Source organism: Ptychodera flava, chromosome 7 (assembly GCF_041260155.1).
Source record: "Ptychodera flava strain L36383 chromosome 7, AS_Pfla_20210202, whole genome shotgun sequence".
NCBI classification, from domain to species: Eukaryota; Metazoa; Hemichordata; class Enteropneusta; family Ptychoderidae; genus Ptychodera; species Ptychodera flava.
Window position 1 is genome coordinate 7971245 of NC_091934.1, and position 19604 is coordinate 7990848.

General features: G+C 36.2%; 2 protein-coding genes across 2 annotated transcripts; one reads left to right on the forward strand and one right to left on the reverse strand.

The window, feature by feature from the left end:
• The first annotated feature begins 1337 nt into the window (after positions 1-1337).
• On the forward strand, positions 1338-4709 carry LOC139136690 (uncharacterized). Its single transcript, XM_070704479.1, has 2 exons — positions 1338-1435; positions 2566-4709. The coding sequence occupies exon 2, from the start codon at positions 2591-2593 to the stop codon at positions 3254-3256; it is 666 nt and encodes a 221-aa protein (XP_070560580.1). The 5' UTR covers positions 1338-1435; positions 2566-2590; the 3' UTR covers positions 3257-4709.
• Positions 4710-8090: 3381 nt separating this feature from the next.
• LOC139136691 (uncharacterized) lies at positions 8091-14670 on the reverse strand. Its single transcript, XM_070704480.1, has 3 exons — positions 14316-14670; positions 12195-12371; positions 8091-8324 (listed from the first exon to the last, which is right to left on the reverse strand). The coding sequence occupies exons 1-3, from the start codon at positions 14410-14412 to the stop codon at positions 8293-8295; spliced, it is 306 nt and encodes a 101-aa protein (XP_070560581.1). The 5' UTR covers positions 14413-14670; the 3' UTR covers positions 8091-8292.
• Between the last annotated feature and the right edge of the window lie 4934 nt (positions 14671-19604).

The following is a 19604-nucleotide window of genomic DNA, read 5'->3' on the forward strand; positions in this document are numbered from 1 at the left end:
CGTTGGCGCTCAAAGGGTTAAACTTTGTGATAATAGCTGTGTCACAGTAAAGAATATCAGCCTCTTATATGCACGGGTTGTATGAATTTAAAGAGTGGCCGTCACGTACAGAAGTTAATTTTACGACAAAATTGCACGAATTTCACTTGTTATTTACAAAGATTGCGGCAAAATGATCAGACACACGAAACTGAACAAACCATTTCACAGCCGCCAGACGCATGCGTAATTACATTTAAAGATTTACATTACAAACATTACTCTTGGATCGGGATGTTTGGCGAAATTGGTTATATGGCAACGCCCCATCAATTTCCTTTGACTTCGATTCCTAATTCATCATTGTATAAGCATATCAAAGATCTTAAATGGCGGGAAATATTTCGTCTGCCGTAATAAGTTTGTGCGTCAGTTGATCTTACCTTACATATACGTCAATAAACAATATCTATGATAACAGGATACAAGATATATTGACTACAGATCGATATTCAAAAGTTGTTTATCTATCTTATGGTTTGCCTCTTCATCAGTAAGAAGAGTTGCCAGCAATTTCTTATCTCCTTCTATTTTCAGCAGACGACAAAACATCGCTGAATATAAACTGCCTCGGCACTGAGTGTCGAGATTTGACTGTTTGGATTTGACCAATAGCTAATATGACGCAGTTTCCCGACAAATTAGTTCTTACAAGTGATCGTCATCTCGTCGTTGGCGTCCGTTAAATTGCCAGACCTTTGTAAAGGACGGGCCATTGAACTTCGACCAGACATTGTCAGTGTTGTTTCAACTAGTGACAGCAAGCTGCAAGACTTCGTCCTCGTTCAGTCTCCAGTGGTTAGTTCACATTTACGCATGCTCCATTATCCTAAATAAATGGAATTCGAGAGTTCTTCAAACACATGACATCAAAACCAACCTAGTACCATGTGACTTCACTCAAAAAACGTGTCCCCAGAAGTTCAAGCTGATAAAACAAATGACCTTGGCTTTTGATGACTCAGTATAAACGTTGATAATGTTCTTGAACCCGCAATTACCGCCATAATAATTCGGTATATATTACTATTACCCGAAATATGAATTTAGCTTGAGACAGCCGTTACCAAACATTTGCACAATTTGAAATCGTATACAGCACCTAACTGCGGATATTTATTGATGCTTATCGTAATTACACACGGACATACCTACGCATGGTACTTTGTCTAAAAATATGTCATTAAGTTGAATGAGTTGTACCTGTATCTCTTCGGAACAAACTACAAATTCAAAAAGTGCCCAACCGAAATCCCTCCATATGGTCCCACCTGGGGGTTAATTTTAGTTCAAAGTAAGTTATCAAATAGGCCGTCCACTATCTCTGGAAGTCTCAGTTTTGACTCGCATTGCGACACCCAGAGGCCAGAGAGTCTGTGTTTAGCTGTTGAATAATGTAAGTCTGTTTATCGATTGTGGTGGGCTGTTAGAGTATGGAAAAGGGAAGGGGAATGGAAGCTGATAGAGTATGGAAAAATGAATGGGCATGGAAGCTGTTCGAGTATGGAAAAATGAAGGGCATGGAGGAACGGAGAAAGTCTATGACAGAAAGACGTGCAGACAGATAACTATTTATTGAGGGTATAGGAATGATATAACTTAAATGCAAAAAAATGGCTGAGACGGACCTGCTGTAGAATTGGAGAGAAAGAGTTTGGTCGTGTGTGCACTGTGATGTCTATGTTATCAAAATCTTTGTTTTTCCAGTCAAAAATGGCACCGTTCCTCCGTTAGTCCTACCATTATACCGTTTGCTAATTTTGTTCAGTATTTTTACGGTGGATTTACGAAAGTGAAAGCGGACAGTAAATGTTGGGGCGATAACGATGACAAAATATAGACTGTGTTGATATTTAGAGCCGCTTCAGATCTTTGACTAATTAAGAAGTTGTCACTGATTCGTGTTGCTAAATTCTCAATACATTATGAAAAGTTTAAAGCATATTATTGATTTAATCCGTCGATTATATGAGTTTTGGGAGAATAGCAAGCCTAGCAGTGAAACCGTCTAGAAAGTGCCAAAAATATGGCATTTAAAGAAAATGCGAACAATTTCATAAATCTCCGCTAGCTGTAACTTTGAATTATTATAGTTATTTTTTTTTTGTAAAAGACTGTTTCTTATTCTATTCCCCAAATCATTTCGAAAGACCGTATGTTCAATTTGTCAGAACAAGTTGTATGTCCTTAGTGTCCGATATTAGTTTTGATAACTGAATTTTAGTGGATCATAATTCATTTGTCGACAGTAACATCGTTTATTGTACACAGTTTGTTGTCTTTGGACGAAAAAATACGTTGTGTTTAAACTTGGTAACATAAAAAAGAACAAGTGTTGGTGCTGTGGAATAAAATGATGACAATATTTGATCTACCACTACAGACAGCTATTGTCTGTTGAACATACGGGTAATTTTAACATCGTGATTTTTTTTTTTCGATACTTTGCCATCAGAAATACTGATGCCTGCCTGACTACAATGCTTCGTCTCCTTAATAACGATTGAATACTTTCCATTTATCTAGTTTCCAGTACAGCTGAGCTAAGAAGATGAAGCTGTTGTTTGTATCCGTTATCTTAGTGGCATGGTCCCAAGTCATTGTGTACGCAGCGCCCTTTGATAATGGGCTACGTGTGACGTCAGCAGAGAAGAGGCAATTGGCTGACAGAATCAACCAGGTCAAAGAACGTGTACGGCTGGCCAGAAGTGCAAAAGCAGACCCGGATGTTCATTTGTCGGCCCTGCGGGCCAGTGCCAACGAAATCATCGATATATTCGACGAGCTGAAACGTATAGCACGGGATCCCGGCTACGCAAACAATGCCACACAAGTGGAAGTAGAAGAATCAGAAAACGGGGCTGAGGTTGAAGAGGAAGAAGCCAACGGTACGGAAGAACCCGAAGCTAACGGTATCGAAGAGAATGGAGCTACGGAAGAACCCGAAGGCCCGCCGCCGAAGTTCAATTTTAGTTTTGTGTTTCCGACTGTAGAAGAGGACTCTATGCCCACCATACCGACGTCGATAAGCATTGGAAATCTCTTGAGAGAGTTCCATCGGCTGCTTGATTCACCAGCTGGTTCGTTCTTAGCCAGAGAGGGCGAGCTTGAAGACCTGTTAGAGTTTCTGCTCGAGGCCGTCAGCAAGGTTCGCGACTACTTCGACGAACTTCGTGAGGAGCACGGTGAATATATGAAAGACATGGTAATATTTTAAGGCATTTTCACCGACATAGCAAGGGAGCATTGAAACCCTGGTATAACTTGAAGCTATGAAATTCGAATAAATTAACTTTTAATCAATTTGTAAAATGCACCGGAAGCTTTTGTTAGATTGTTTGTTTTTGTTTGTCTCTCAGCGTTACAGTGGATAAAAAAACGTAATTCTATCTAGTCTATGATTTCGTATTAAAAGTCACCAAATGGGTTTTTTCCAGGTTAACAAGCATTCCTTGTCAAAAGATATTATGCATGGAACATTTTCCGCAACGCAAACATTTTTCCTTCTTAAGCGCCCTATGTGTGTGAGAACATTTATATATATTTTCCTTTCTTATATTGTAAGCCTTAACATGTGCAACTTAAAACATTTAGCTTATTTATGAAGTATTGCGTAGCGCATGTCATTCTGCTGTTTTATGTATTCCATAGACGTGTCTATATATATAGACGTCTATGCAATACATATCTACAGCATGCATATATATATGTGTGTGTATATAAATATATATATATATATATATATATATATATATATATATATATATATATATATATATATATATGCATGCAGCATATATTCTGATTTAATTTCTGTAAATACTTACATTATGAAGAATTGGATGATAGAGCAATTTCTTTTAACATTTACAAAATATATCCCCTGTCCTAAAATTTGTAAATTCAAATTTGATTAGTAACTACTATGCTAAGCTTTTGAGCGTGGGGTGGCATTAAAGTACGTAAGAAATCTTTCTTTCAGAGAAAATGCCTGTAAATAAACAAGTATAATATTTCTCTTCGGGATAGTTTTTTCCACTTTGAATAAGATTGACACGATCGTTTTCTTACTGGGGCTCTGAAATAGTTGCGAAAGCAATGTTCGTCTCGCCCAACATGTTTCGACACGATTATTTTTTATTGATGACCAAAGAAACCATCAAACATTACGTTTACCTAGTGAAATATAACGAGAAGTGATTAAACATTGCCACGGAGACCATATGTTTTATTCATATTTCGGAATTTCCGCTCAGCCCATACGGCGGCCACAAATAGCAAATTGCGGCAAGTCACTGGCAGTGTCCATTGACTTCCGTATTCACTGAGGTGATATGACACTGTGAGGGAGGGTCTTGTTCTGACAGATGTCAATCAAATGCACAACGCATTCACAAACTGTCCCCGTGTAGAACTGATGTGACATTATTTTTTCTTGTACAGCAAAAATTATACCCAGATATGTAAACTGAAAGAGTTCACCTTTTTCTCCGTCAAAGTAATCTGAAATTACATTGATTGTGTGGTTGGAATTTCTATGCAAGCATTATATTTTTTTTTTTCTGTTTCCACTGTAACAACGAAAGCTTCGTTTTTTTAGGAAAATGATTGTATAATTTCGCATAGTTAGTGAAATAAAGGATACATAGTTGTGTAAACTGGAAACCAAAGGTTGTTCTACTCTTTCACCTCTTTCATTTTCTCTTCAACTTATGGTGATGCACGCACAGTAGCGTACATGAGAAGTGTACTGAAACAGTCCGGTTAGTACTAGTAGCCAAGAATTTGGCTTGTATACTTGGTTCGATTCATATGCGAATTAACATTCATTGGTTTGATATTTTTTTCTTACGGACAAAAACTTCAATTTGCTGAAAATTCTGTCATCATAAAACTCGGAATTATGAGTACGATTAGCATATAGAGAGTACTAATTAGCGATAGTGATTAATTTGCATATCGAAAACACCCATTCAGGTGACTGTTTGTATCACTTGCTTTGATGCTAAAGCGCACGCGCAGTTACCATGTAATCATGTCACTTATTCGGGGAAAATCTTGCCATTTTTATGAACATTTCTAATTACACGTTCAAAGCAACAGTTATAACACTATGATTGACTTAAAGCACAAGTTTAGTTCTGAACTTGACAGGAGATCGTGCATTGTCGCCTAAATGGTCCAATGAGATGATCAAACACTGTCTGACGAGTTTAAATCGCTACTTTCAAATTTATCACGATTGTGTTCATAGTTGTACTACAGATATTCAGACTACCGGCGTTGTTTTCGAACACTATGACACTATGAACTACGACCTCGAGCAAAACTACTCATTCATGACGTAAATATGCAAAACACTAGTGTTGTGTCCCCGGGGACGATTCATCCTCGTGTTTGCTTATGACTGACAACGAACATCGATGAACCCGTGAGTGAGCTGTGTTTCCGGAGAGACGATTATTTTAAGCGATTCAGTTGACTTGCAACAATTGCTGGTTTGACGCAGAATTCTGAGTAATGTGAGATGGTAACCCGCTGCGAGGAGCAATACTGAGTGAAATTATAGCTGCAGTAACTTTTCTATTTATTTTCAAGTATTGTTGCTTTGTTTAATATATGATGTCTCCTGCTCCATTTCTTAAATCACACGAAAATCTTCAGTGTTCAACTTGTGCAGACATCTTAAAAATTTGAATATTGGGTGTGTCCATACTGTATGTGTGTATCCGATACTATTGTTGACAACATAATTTTAGCGCCGACTAGAGTCTAGTTGCCAATAAAATGCATATTTTAGACAAATACAGTGTGTTGTAGAGGGTAATACCTTCTATTCCAATATGTCATATTTACGGGAGAACAGCAGGAAGAAAAATTGTTTTGTGGAGCAAAGTCGGTGAACGTATTTTCAAACTCTACAATTTTTACCTTGTGATATCACTCTTTAATGATTTAAAAGTGTCATTTTTATACGAATAATTGATAATTGACACCGACCAGCGAATATGCGTGTATGGCGTATTTTAACACGTGTTTGCATTAACAGAGAATGTAAATTGTAATACAATGGTGTTGTGAATACTTAAGTAGAAAAGGCTTCTACAGTATTTGCTGTCTACTGTTTGTGGGACTCATTTTGAAGCTCATGTCGCAATTCAACTTTTCACCGGCTAAATTTGTGAAAATCGAAAATAAGCTTATAACTTTTCCCCATAGACAGCCTGAGGGATGGTGGACATCTTGAATTTCTAAAGGAATGAAATATTGGGAAATTTATTTCTTCAGATTAATCAAATTTCGCTATGGTCCCTGATTTTAATTCTTTACTTCGAAATTAAGGGAGTGATTTAAATATCTCGTAAGAAATATTTGAGCAAAAGTTTAAGTCTGTTACGTTAGGTCTTTTAGTTTAGCGTTTGTCACTTGCCCGCTTATAATCTAGGTTGTGAATTTCCGATGCGATAGAAAGTGAGCGTATGGCATACGGCGTCTGCCAACGCCTCCATGAACTACGGTCATAAATCACCATGACCCAAATTTCACATGAGTGACTTGTAAAAAAGCAAATGAATGTATGTGAACTGTGACTAATGATATACCTAGTTAACAATGTACACACGTATAATTCGTGGATTGTTTAATGTTTTATTGCCTGCATATAAAAATAAATCTGCATGCACAACAGCCATCTCCACCTAAAATCAGAGAAGCCATTTCTGTGTGCGCCGGGGTAGATGGAGTTCCCGCGAAAATTCGTGATACATCACGCTCTTGTTCAAACCGTAAAACTTGTACCAGAACCTTCTTTTTTCCTACCATCCCTTACCGATCCAATCGCATTCCCCTTGTTTTACCACCCATTCACAGCATTAGTAAAATCATTTTTAGGAGTTTTCTTTTATCCCGACGAACTCCCCATATTTTTGCATGCTTCATTTCATGGCTTTCCAACGTGATTCTAACATCAAAGACCGTCTCGTTCTTTCTACTTTACCCAATCGCCACCTTACAACCGAGACATCTTTATGTGGCCGTCGGGTTTGTAGCATCTGCATTCATATCGGTTTTTACCACTAATTTTATTCAGGGCCCTCGAGGTAAAGTCAACATTCGTGGCATGTTTACCTGCACGTCGGCTAACATCGTATATTGTATTACATGTAAACGCTGTAACATCAGCTATGCTAGCGAAACCAAATGTCGTCTAGGCGACAGATTTGTAGAACATCTCGGGATTGCTGACGATAAAAAAGTAGGCTGGCATACACGTTGGCCAAACATTTTGCTCCCGATATGCTTGTTCGGCTTTTATTTCCACCAATGACTCCTATTATCACAAACTCGAACAATCCCGACATCGAGGTGTTCCTAACACTTTAATAATCGTGAACCCATTATGAAGTTTTCAGTTACTGAATTTTTCATCGTTTCTGTGCCATGAAAATATAAAATGTAATTTTCCCAATCGAGTTAACATGGGTCATAGGTCATTTTAAATTTTCTAATATCAGTAAATACTGGTAAAAATGTAAGACCAATCATTCTCTTATTACGAAAACGCTGATGTTCTTTTTCAAAATTTCATCTCATACCCTCAATTTGTCGAAACTCATTCAATTCTGAATGTGGATGGAGATTTGACAGGGATTTCGCACTATATTATAAGATAAAAATTTAGTGAACTATACGTACATCGTTACTCGATGTCATCGATATTTCTCGATTACGTTGGCAGTTCTTGCTTCTGAACTTTGTATGTTGTAGAAACTTACAATGCCTGGATGTTCGATTCGTTATTCTGACAAACACGAAGTTTAGGAATGAATTCCAAATTATTAGATGTACTTCCAGAAGCACTAAATCATCGGTTGATATTGAGAAATAATTGAGAAAATCTCACTTGAATTGGAAAAATAATTAGGTGCAAGCCATGCGTTTAAAGGAAATGACCTGTGGTAATATTGTGAGACAAATTAAGAAAATATGAATATTAATGAAGAGTTAACAAGTTCATTATCCAAGTCTTTGAGATTGGCCAAAACAAGTCAATGGATGCATAAGAGGTTTATTTGTTCAATGATAATAAGTTGGCGTCTTCGCAGCAATCAATCATACAAAAGAACATTAAAAAGTTCCCATTTCACAACAATTAAGAGAAAATCATTAAAAAAACTCTGATGAGAAACGAAGGATGGGATTCTGGTTCGCTGATTGGTCCGTTACACGCTGTTCCGATCTTTGTCCTTCCTATTACCGGCGGCCTGTCTTCCAGAAGATATCCCCTATAATGGAAAAAAGAAACAATTTGAATAACATATTGTCACAGTCGTCAGGTACTTTTTTTACGGATACAAATTGAAACCATCTATTTATTACAGCTGAGTCAGTGCGCTCTGTCACAGAAACTCAAAAAAACAGTCTTGTTTATCCTCAGCCTCATGGTGGAGTCAGCTACAAGATATTAAGCCATGGTTTGGTATCAGCTTGTATCTTTCTTAAGCGTAACTATTACAATAAGTTCAGTCGTGCCATGAAAACGAAATATTCAACATCTTTAAAGTGACACGGTGACCCCCGACTTTTATTCCTGACTTTGAAAGAGAATGTTTGAAAGATTCCTTGAGGAAATCTCGAGGAAAAGTTTAAGTCTTTCACTTTCGAGGCGCATACTACCTTCATGGGAGGGAAACGCAGTTTTACATATCCCGGCCGCTTTCAAATCCCCCACATACAGGATTGGAAACGACTTTCGACATTTTCACTGCTTTTTTCTGTTTTTGTAATCACCAATGTGCTCAGAGACGAAACACACCAAGAAGATCAAATCTGACTCCGGCAGAGGGCGTCCTTCTGGACGGTTTATCAGAATCACATGTGCGTGGACTCTGAGAAAGCAAACTTTAATGATGAATCGTCACATCATAATTTACTAACTTTCCCTTAATCCAGATTAAGTCAACTTGATTTTACAGTAATTCAGAGCTCTAGCTGTTTGGCATGCGAAACGGCAAAATAGAGATGGCTCAGGGGTGCCCAATTATCCGGATAGCGTGGAAGCCTGGTGGGTGGCGATTATGGTCAATCGCACGCACAGCCGTTCAATACTATTATTTACGTTTCTTAAAAGAAGTCCAAAATAGACACTAATTCAGTTGGAAAACGTCATTAAACAAGCTTTAGCGTCTGAATAAATCACCATGTGTACTTACAGCTTGTGCAAACACTTCAAATGTATTCAATAAGCTTTCACTAGAAACTAGTGCATCCTATATAAGGTTCTGGATTTCAATACAAATTCTGATCTACAAATATTGTACTGGAACATCAACCAGTAAAAATACGACAATCAATGAGAATATGTCAATTATGTACTTTAAATCAGGTAGAAAATGAATCCATTTTTTGTGTCGTTTGCCCTCTATATCATGAATTGAGAAAGAAATTTTTACTGTCCTTTTATTATAATTTACCGATGATGAATTGTATGAAGGGCCGGTGGCCTACAATACTAAATAAACATATATAATATATATATATATATATATAATATATATATATATATATATATATATATATATATATATATATATATATATATATATATATATATATATATATATATATATATATATATATATATATATATATAAACATCCCAAGCATCGCGCGCCTTGCCGGCGTCGCGTATTCCTGAACTGTTAATGTGACGTGAAATCACGGACTTCGTAGTTCATTTGCAGCGAAAGATGTCCTTTCTGTCACTTCTCGCTTGCCTCCAAATAATTGAACAATAATTAATTTAGTAAACATTACTTATTGGTAACTCTTTCACTATCCATGTCGTTTCCGGTCAGCAGATAATAATGCTGATGTTTGACTTCATCTTACTATATTATTGATTTTTTTTTTCTATTCGCTAACTCTTCCTTCATGCGAGTAATATATTTAGGTCTTCTGGGTGTTCATGTATCTCGAAAATTCAACAACTTTGGCTCCGTAAAAACGTATCATTTATTTATAACTTTGACTTTTTGTCGGAGGTTGTGAGTTTCGCAGAGCTAATTTTAAGCCCGTGCCCTCTTTTGACAACTGTTGTACAATTTGAATCGCAAAGTGTTAATCTTGAATACAGGTGTCATATTGCATAAAGGAGCACACTATACATCAACGAATATCTCCGTTTTTAGCGCCACTGTATTGTCTTTGAGCGAAACGAGTGTCGGTGACTAAATGACCCAGGAAATCAAGTCATTTGCATGTCATGAATGAGCATATGCTCGATGTGGAAAAGGGGAACGATTTATTCCTAACTATGTTGTGCTGAGGGCGTCATTTGTTCAAGAATCTTCAAGAATCAAGCAAAGGAAGATTTCCCTTGATATATTGAAGGAAACGGAGAGAATTCAGATAACAATTCATTTTAACAGTCGTATTTTGATAAATTTAATATCTGAATGCCGATCGATATGTATGTGTTATCAGATGCTTTATTAAATAACTTCAAAAGTGTAATGATTTTCAATTTGGTTGTAGTTTAACACTGGCTGCGGTTTTTCACATTTTTAGTTGAAATAGTGGAAAGGTTGCTGGGCAGAGCATTTTCGGGGATGAACCAGGTGCAAGACTGCTCTGTGTCTGTGTTTAAAATTTCAAGACGAGACAGGAATCCATATTTTCACATTACTTTCAAATATCCAGAAAAACAGACAGACAGACAGACAGACAGACAGAAAGATATAGACACGGGCCCGACTGTCAGAAGACAAGGACAGAATCACTTAAACAATGCTAAAGTGTCATCTTTGTCATCTGGATTTTAACCCTAAAAGTTAAGGGTTCGCTTGCCTTTTAAAATTCCCAATTATTACTTTCAGCCAAACAATGCGTCGTCATTTACGGTTGAATTTTGAAGAGGACAGCGCTAGCTGAGCTAGCTATAGCTTTGTATGAATATATACAGCACAAAGGTATATCCTTGGAGAGCCATTTCCGAGATATACTTCTCAGCGCATATATGAAAGCAATCATACGCAAAGTAAAATTTAAAAGTTTCAAAATGAAACATGGGACAGCGGAAATAATTATTTCATGTTTTTTCACTTCAGAGTTATGATGATGTACTTTTGTTTCAATGTTTTGACAGTGTCAATTCATAGAATATCAAAGTTGGGAAAACAACATAATAACAGTAGCCTATTGATTTTCAATGTTCATTACCAACCGATTTACGTTTAATCTACCGATTTTAAAAGTGTCAAGTTGGGTTTTATCCTGAATCGGTTCAAATGTCAAAATCTAAGATAAAGTGCAGTATGTGACTCTTGAAAGAACGATGACAGATCTCTGACAATATTATTATCGATACTGTATTGATCACCTAAATCGTATCATACTCTAAATGTCAATGATCTGAAAAGATGATCAACCTTTAATGCTCATATGTTCACGCGAGTATGACCAATCAACGAATACTAGTCACGGACAATATTTCGGAATGAGACAGACACGGGCAAAGACGCATGCAGATAAGGGGGTATGCGTGGGAAAAGACTGGGCATCAGACAGACATGGAGCCTTATGAGAATCGATTTAACCACACCTAAAATATGGATATACATGGACAGATAGGCGGACAGACATAGTGCCGCACGGCTAGAAAGTCAAGCATAGAGACAGACAGACAGACAGACGGAGGGTATGAAAAACAGACTAATACAGCAATATTCAAAGAAACGGGATAATTCACCGAGGAAATGTCCTCCTTGTGGAAATACGTCTAGAAAACTATATATATATATATATATATATATATATATATATATATATATATATATATATATATATATATATATATATATATAAATAAATAAACAGATTGCTTTTTGCATTGAGCACTGTAATTTCCCTCGAGGACATCTGTATACTTCAGTATATATATATATATATATATATATATATATATATATATATATATATATATATATATATATAAGTATACAGATGTCCTCGTGGGAATTACAGTGCTCGATGCTAAAGCAGAGGGTTATAAATAATAACACAAAATTACTTCAAGTACAAAGTAATGTGTGTGTATGTGTGTGAGTGTGTGTGTATAGAATGTATACCTATTATATAGTATTCAATAGACCTACGTTTGCTCTTTTCTTCCATATCATCCCCTTCAACGTCGTCAAGCGTTGAGGAAACTAACCCTACGACTTCCAACGCTGTGTCCAGACTAACCAAGTTCTCTGTTAGGTCTCCCGCGATTTCTCGTAAAATATCGACCTCCTCTCGCATCGTTGCTACGGCTGCACTGAGATCTTCCACTTGGATACGGGAGATGAAGAAAAAACAAAACGGGTGATTGTGTATTATTCCCTTAGATTCGAATCAAACTACGATTAGGCACTTTTTGTTTTTATTTTAACGATATTTGCCTCAACATCAACACGTTATACATCAACATGGAATGATGAAGTGGATTCATACATAGGCTTTGCAGCCTGGCAAAATTTGTCAAGTCAAGTAATTGTCTTAGAAGTCGCTTCTACAGTAACAATTGTTGTCGTTTTCGTATATTGCGGGCAGTAAAGATGATAGGAAAGTATCATCCCTTTAAAAAACGATTCAAAAAACGATTACGCTCATCAAATAAACTTTTGTGCCAGTCCTGCTGAAATCACCAGTTCAAGCTTCTCAGAAAAAATGGTAAGAATTTAACATTTAGGAAAAAAACTAACAATAAATTAGTATATACTACTTTCTTAATTTCAAAAAAAAAAAGGTCGCTGTTGCTTGGAAAATATTGTACCGTCGACCTATTATAAAATACGTCGTCTGGCCGCTCATGATCGGTACTGAGCCTCATCGACACACAAGCTCGCCAATACCATGAGGTGTGAAACGTTGTCGCTGAATGGACAAATTTTATATAGGTGCCTCGAAAGTGAAAGACTCAAACTTTTGCTGAAACTTTCCTCAATGAAACTTTCAAACATTCTCTTACCATCAAGAATGAAAATCAGGATCACCGTGGCACCAGAGAAACAAATTACTTAACTTTTACTGATATTTGAAATTCAAAATGGCCGCCACCCACGTGTTAACTCTATTGGTAAAATAAAAATTTCGTATTCTATTGTGAAAAATCCAAGAAGGTGAATATTTTTCTTCTTTGAAGAACTTTACAATGGGCCCGTACAAAAGGTAGTTCGGAAAGAATTGTAAAAATTTGTGAGTCCGAATGGTTGTCCCCGAGCACATTTTACCTTAAAGCTGGCAATCGACAGGCGACTGCAAGTGTATAAACAATGAACCCGATGAAATTAAAACTTTCAAGGTTCTCAATATTCCTCCACTCAATCTTATAGTCACGATTCAAATGTCTGCAAAACATGTTATTGAACTTTGACGAAACAAGTTACGAGCATATACGAAATGGTAGCACTTGATGTTTATGCCAGAAATGTAGAATTTGAAAAGTAACAGAAATGTTACTGAAAGAACAAATGGAGTACAAGATTTATAGCGTACTTAATCTTTTCATAGCACTGCAGACATGTTATAACGTGTCTTAGACAGAAACAAGCAGAACCTGTCGTTCCAAAGTAGTCGCGGTATTCGTCGGATTAAATAACGACAGTGTTTTACACCATGATAGCAGCGGTGTGAAATATTATACTGCAAACGGCTTCGAATACTCGAAATATTGTAAGCCTTTAAACCAAATCTTTGCATTTTATCTTCAAAACTGATGCGTAGACGGAACACTATGAATCATTGGTGTTCGGATTTAGTGGTAATGTACTTTTTTGGTTTAGTTTTCTATTATTAGCTTTTTGACATAAATCTTTGAGGGGTCATCAGTCGCACCACGTAAAGTTTTATGAAGGATTTACAAATCTAAATCTCTGAGAAACAAATATTGTTATAAATCTCCTCTGGTAGGGCCGCCAATTTGGTTCTTGACGACTGTAGCGTTGATATTTCAAAAATATATTTATGAACAAACCAAAGGCCGTTGTATCGAAAATTGAAGGTGCGACTGGCACATGGTCTCAATATACTTATATTGATTTTGATTCCGTTTCCACTAAAAATCATACACGGTACCAATCCGGTAAAATTTTGAACCTCTCAGAGATGTTAGATATCCATATGAAAGTGAGTCTACGCAATTTTACTTTTGAACATAGCATCTTTTGCGTGACTTGAACGTCGCCATCACAGCAGTGTGATGCTGGTTTGCTTTCTTTTCCTAGAAACCTCACCTGTTAGGGCCGAACGTTCCTCTCTCGGCATGGCTGTCGTTGATATTACGTAAAAGCTGATAACGGTGATGAAAACGAGAAGCTTGGCCGATCCCATAGTTCTGTCGTGAGCTTAATTATCCCAGCTAAGAGTCCCTCTGCAACATTAACTCCTTTATACGTTGAACCGTGATGTGAACGGGCTTACTTAAATCGTCCCTTTTTAATCAGCCTTCAGTCAATTGCTATGGTAATAAGCAGTTAGTAACCCGCTGAGTTCGATAGATAAGTGGACAGTCAAGTGCCTTCACACGACATTCCGAGTCTTTGTCTTTTTGACTCTGCCTGTTATTTCTCCATAATCGCAAATGGAGCTTAACTGTCATTAAACGATAAACGTCTTTGTTTCCTTTTATGACAAATTTGGCTGTTTTAATTTTTTAAGATGACTACGAATGTGACTGGCTTGATCTCATGAATAAGGAAATGAGAGTCATTCAAATTGTAACACAATGGGACGGGCATTATTCTAAGTGGTAATTAAGTACGACACGTATCCAAGACAGATGTTTTCCTGTCAGCACTTGTTGTTAATTTGCAAACTAAAACAGGTATTATCATACAAGACATGACACAGAGATCATGGGGTGTTACAGGGCAAATCCTTGGGCGATATGGGCATATACAATTAAAGCCATCATTTTGAAAATTTATGAATCTCTCTCTCTCTCTCTCTCTCTCTCTCTCTCTCTCTCTCTCTCTCTCTCTCTCTCTCTCTCTCTCTCTCTCTCTCTCTCTCTCTCTGCCGTCGGATGCTCCACATCCGGCGTGAAAATAACAGAAAAATAAAAAATCTGGTGTGGCTTTTGCTGAGGTGTAACTTTCCTGTCATGTTAAGAACTGTATAATCGTGCAATGTATATGAAAATGAGGAGCAAGGCGTCGACAGCTATACCAGCATGCGGGGAATTGTGCTCATCTGCTTTACACTACACTCTTTCCCGCTCTACATGTTACAATTATCCGCTTGACAGCGCATGCGTGGTTACTAATGGACTGAGGGGATTTTTGTGATTCATAGCGTACACAGACAGTGACGTTTGTCTGACGAAGTCATGGCAACTTAAGATGTTTACGACAACAAAAGTTTTTTGTATGCATTTGAAAGGATTCAGTGTCCTTCCCTAAAAGTATTTTTAGTCGGATTTGACATTTACAAATATTTTTATATGAGATTTTACAACGTGTTGTCAAGCACCATCCATCTCACCAAAGGGTTATCAGGCGAAACATATTTCGATACAAGTCCTTTGGTCTTTTACGGTTCTGAGGTTTTTGTTTTTCTTTCTTTAGTTTCATAATGCCCATTTTGAGTTTCAATTATACCCTTTATCCTTTTAAAGATTCTGCTCTTTTGTTTAATGCTTAACATTTCCACTTCTCTGTGTCTGCATATTATGTGTGCATCATGTCAAAACCATGTCAGTTGCAAAACGGGCGCCATCTAGTGTTCGTTTTACACACGGAGAAAATTTTGCCGACGTAGCTGCTTTCCACTCTTTCTCGAAAAAGGAGCGGAATGTACAGTATTAGAATCAGTCTATCAGTATTATAAAATTAGACCGAAATTCATGCTATGTATCTATCTATCTATGTATCTATGTATGTATGTATGTATCTATCTATTTATGTATCTATGTATCTATCTATCTATCTATCTATGTATGTATGTATGTATGTATGTATGTATGTATGTATCTATCTATCTATCTCTATCTATCTATCTATCTATCTATCTATCTATCTATCTATCTATCTATCTATCTATAGGCCTATAGATAAGTAGATAGATATAGGTGTTTTGTATGTGTATGTGTATATATGTATATGTGTGTAATATACATATGTGTTATAGTACTGTACAAGATCTTATGTTATTGGTAACAGTGTTAGGTTGAATAATATATTAGACATATCTTTTGTTTTTAAAACGATATTTTATGCGCGTAGTTTTAAGGGGTAACTAAAAACGTTGCATATTTTCAACCCGTGAAACACGAGTCGACTTATTGATATGATGCGCCTTGTACATAATAATCACCTAAGAAACAGTGTTTACGTGGGTGATGTTCCGGATACACGTGATTATAAACAGGTGCCTTTTCTGCAGGCGACCCTTCCTGGCCCTCATATCGTATTATACTTTAGTTACATTGATTCTTGGTGTTTCCAAACGTATTAATTTTTGTACATAGGTTGCTGAATTCACATTATGGGAGTTACCCCGAACGTTTAACGTTTTTCCGCATCATATTTCAAGTACCATAAAAAAACTAATCATCTTTCACAATTGCTAGCAAGTGATAAAATTATGTTCAACGTTTATATATATATATATATATATATATATATATATATATATATATATATATATATATATATATATATATATATATATATATATATATATATATTTGTATATATATATATATATATATATATATATATATATATTATATATATATATATATAATATATATATATATATATATATATATATATAAACAGTCCAATTCCCGCCAAATGCTCACTAAGTTCCACAATTTCCAGTTTAATCGCACTGTAGAAATGAATTGAGCACTATATGTTTCGAATACGAAACGTGTGTGTGCCAAATGCAAAGCATTACATATTGAGATATTAAAGGGGTCATCACTTGAAAATACAACGTAGGTTAAAATAGTGCTCAGTCAAAACTTTACTTAGAAACTTTACTTAGATATAGTAAGCCTCTGGGAGAGATTTTCTGACTTTCAATTTTTATATTAATTTACCTGTCTAGACAATATTTGGACTTATTTTAAAGCCAACAGGGTAAATATTGTCACAGTTTTTATTGAGGAAATAGAAAATTCAATTATTCCCAATGAGGTTACTCAGTATGTAACGGTCATTTTGAATTTCCAATATCGATACATATTTCAATTTAATTCAATAGAACTTTATTCATCCCAAACATGGGCAATTAAAATGTGTGGCTCAAATACTTACTAAACATCATTTTAGGTAATTTGTTTCTTTAATCCCAAAATATGAAAGTGGATAGTTTAAATTTTTACCCTGGAAAACGCTTGAGCCAAACTTAAAGGTTTCGAGTGCGTATAAAAATTAATGGCCATTTTCAGCTTTTTCATACGAACAGGCCTTAATATTTTGTGCAATGCTCTCATTCTAGGCTCATGTGAGCTCTTTTCAGAAGTGCTAACAAAGATAAAAGAAAAATGGATGTGTGTTCAGCTCTTTTGCACGAGTATGTATGTATTATATTGCCGCCAGTAAGTCGATACAAAAACTAAGAGAAATCTAGAATATGTATCTTTATGTACTTTCTTCTTGTGAATCAGAGAATATGGAATCCTTAAAAACTTTGTGACGTGGAAATCAAAATGTGTGATCATTTTGGTATTTGACAAGCGTGCTTTTAAAATGTACTTTCGTTTACTAGTCTATGATTAAAAGATGTATTCAATCGTGCTTGTCATACAAGAGGGAAAGAGACAGACAGACAGACGAACAGGTAGGTAGGTAGGTAGGTAGGTGGATAGATACGCAGTTGATTGCGTGAAGTATATGTAAGGATTTTCTGTAAGTGGATTGTGGCTGTCAATAATCACATATTTGCATTAAAAACAAGTAATCCATCTACTTATAAGTACACAAAGAGGATAAACACAGATCACATATGTTTATACTTAGTCAAGGGATTCGCTAAACATGGCGTCCTGAGGCAGAGTGCGTCTGAAACTTTTTAATTGTGTACATAATATACTTTCAAAAAACGACGTCTGCCGTGAGTACATAGTTGTAACTGTCTCTTTATTTGTGTTGGATAATTATTCTGTAAAAATGGCCGTTTGGTCACTTAATATGGCTCATTTTACATGACAGACGGCTGAAATGCAAACAGACTGTATTCCCAGCATTGTTTTTCTAAATATCTGCAAATTCAAAATATGAGAAAGAAATTACGCCGTTCTGATAGAATGACAGCTAATTATAGAGAAACTCTACAAAATGTGCAAAAATTGCAAAATACGCTGTTTCGTGAACGACTTCTGTGCATGTTTCTTTCGTGGATACGGCGTTTATTCGGCTGACGTGCAATTTTTGTATTATCCGCCATATCTACCCCACGATTATAATGAGCATTGCTTTAGCACGGAAAAAAAGTTAAGAACTTTAAACCGAAGGAATAATACATTGAGGTTTGCATCTTTTCCTTACAGATTTCAATCAGTATTTTCAAGATAGTATTTTACCAAGATATTATGAAGCCTTTTTCTAAAACTTTGTTTTTCCAGGAAAGGTCTGTCCTTGGGAAATATTATCAAAATCTGTTTACGAATCACAACGATATTCTCAATCACTTTTAGATAATTTTTGAAGGAGTTAACAATATGAAAACAGAAAATAGGTTTGTGTAGGCGTGCATGCCTCACTGGGAATTATAAATAGTCTGCCTTTCGCTACCAACCACGCAACAAACCCCCTCTGACGACAGATGTTCAGATGATGTCAAGGCGAATCTCACAGCGAGGGAGTGAAAATATAGCACGGTTTTATATATCTTTGTTGTTGAGATTTTGATAGAATACAAGAGACGGTATTTTGAAAACCTTTCCCCGAGCATCTTCGTTTTGTTTACCGCGTATCGGTTCCGGTCTCTCGAGAGTGCTTCGATGTATTGAAACGCCCACACCGTGCACGACACGTAAGACTTAATGTACTTGTTGACAGGTGAGCCTCGGTCTGGACAACATAACTTTGACACAGTTTTAGGCAAAACTCTGAAAAAATCAATATGAATACTAAATGCGTGACGTTCATCAATTTATTATATTTCACAAGGAGTTGATCGTCACAGAATTAAAAATACAGTAAAGATCATTAGTTACTTATAATATACCTCTGTTGGAAAATGTAACAACCACACCACATATTTTTGGACTGACCGGCAGTCACGCACCCCATAGCGCGGGAAGGGAGTGAGGAAATTTCGACTGATGATTTGAAAGAAACATTTTGTGACAACATCACGCATGTGCAAATATTGGTTAACATCACGCATGTGCAAACATTATTTCCCTTAAATAATAAAACGAGTGTTACGAATACGTGTCTAATGTCGAGCAAAACAAGAATGTCACTTTTAAAAAGAACGGTGTATTGAAAAGGACAAAAAAAGGAACAGTGGTACAAACATATCTTTATTAGAATTACATCACAGATTCTGCCTCCATTCGAATTTGA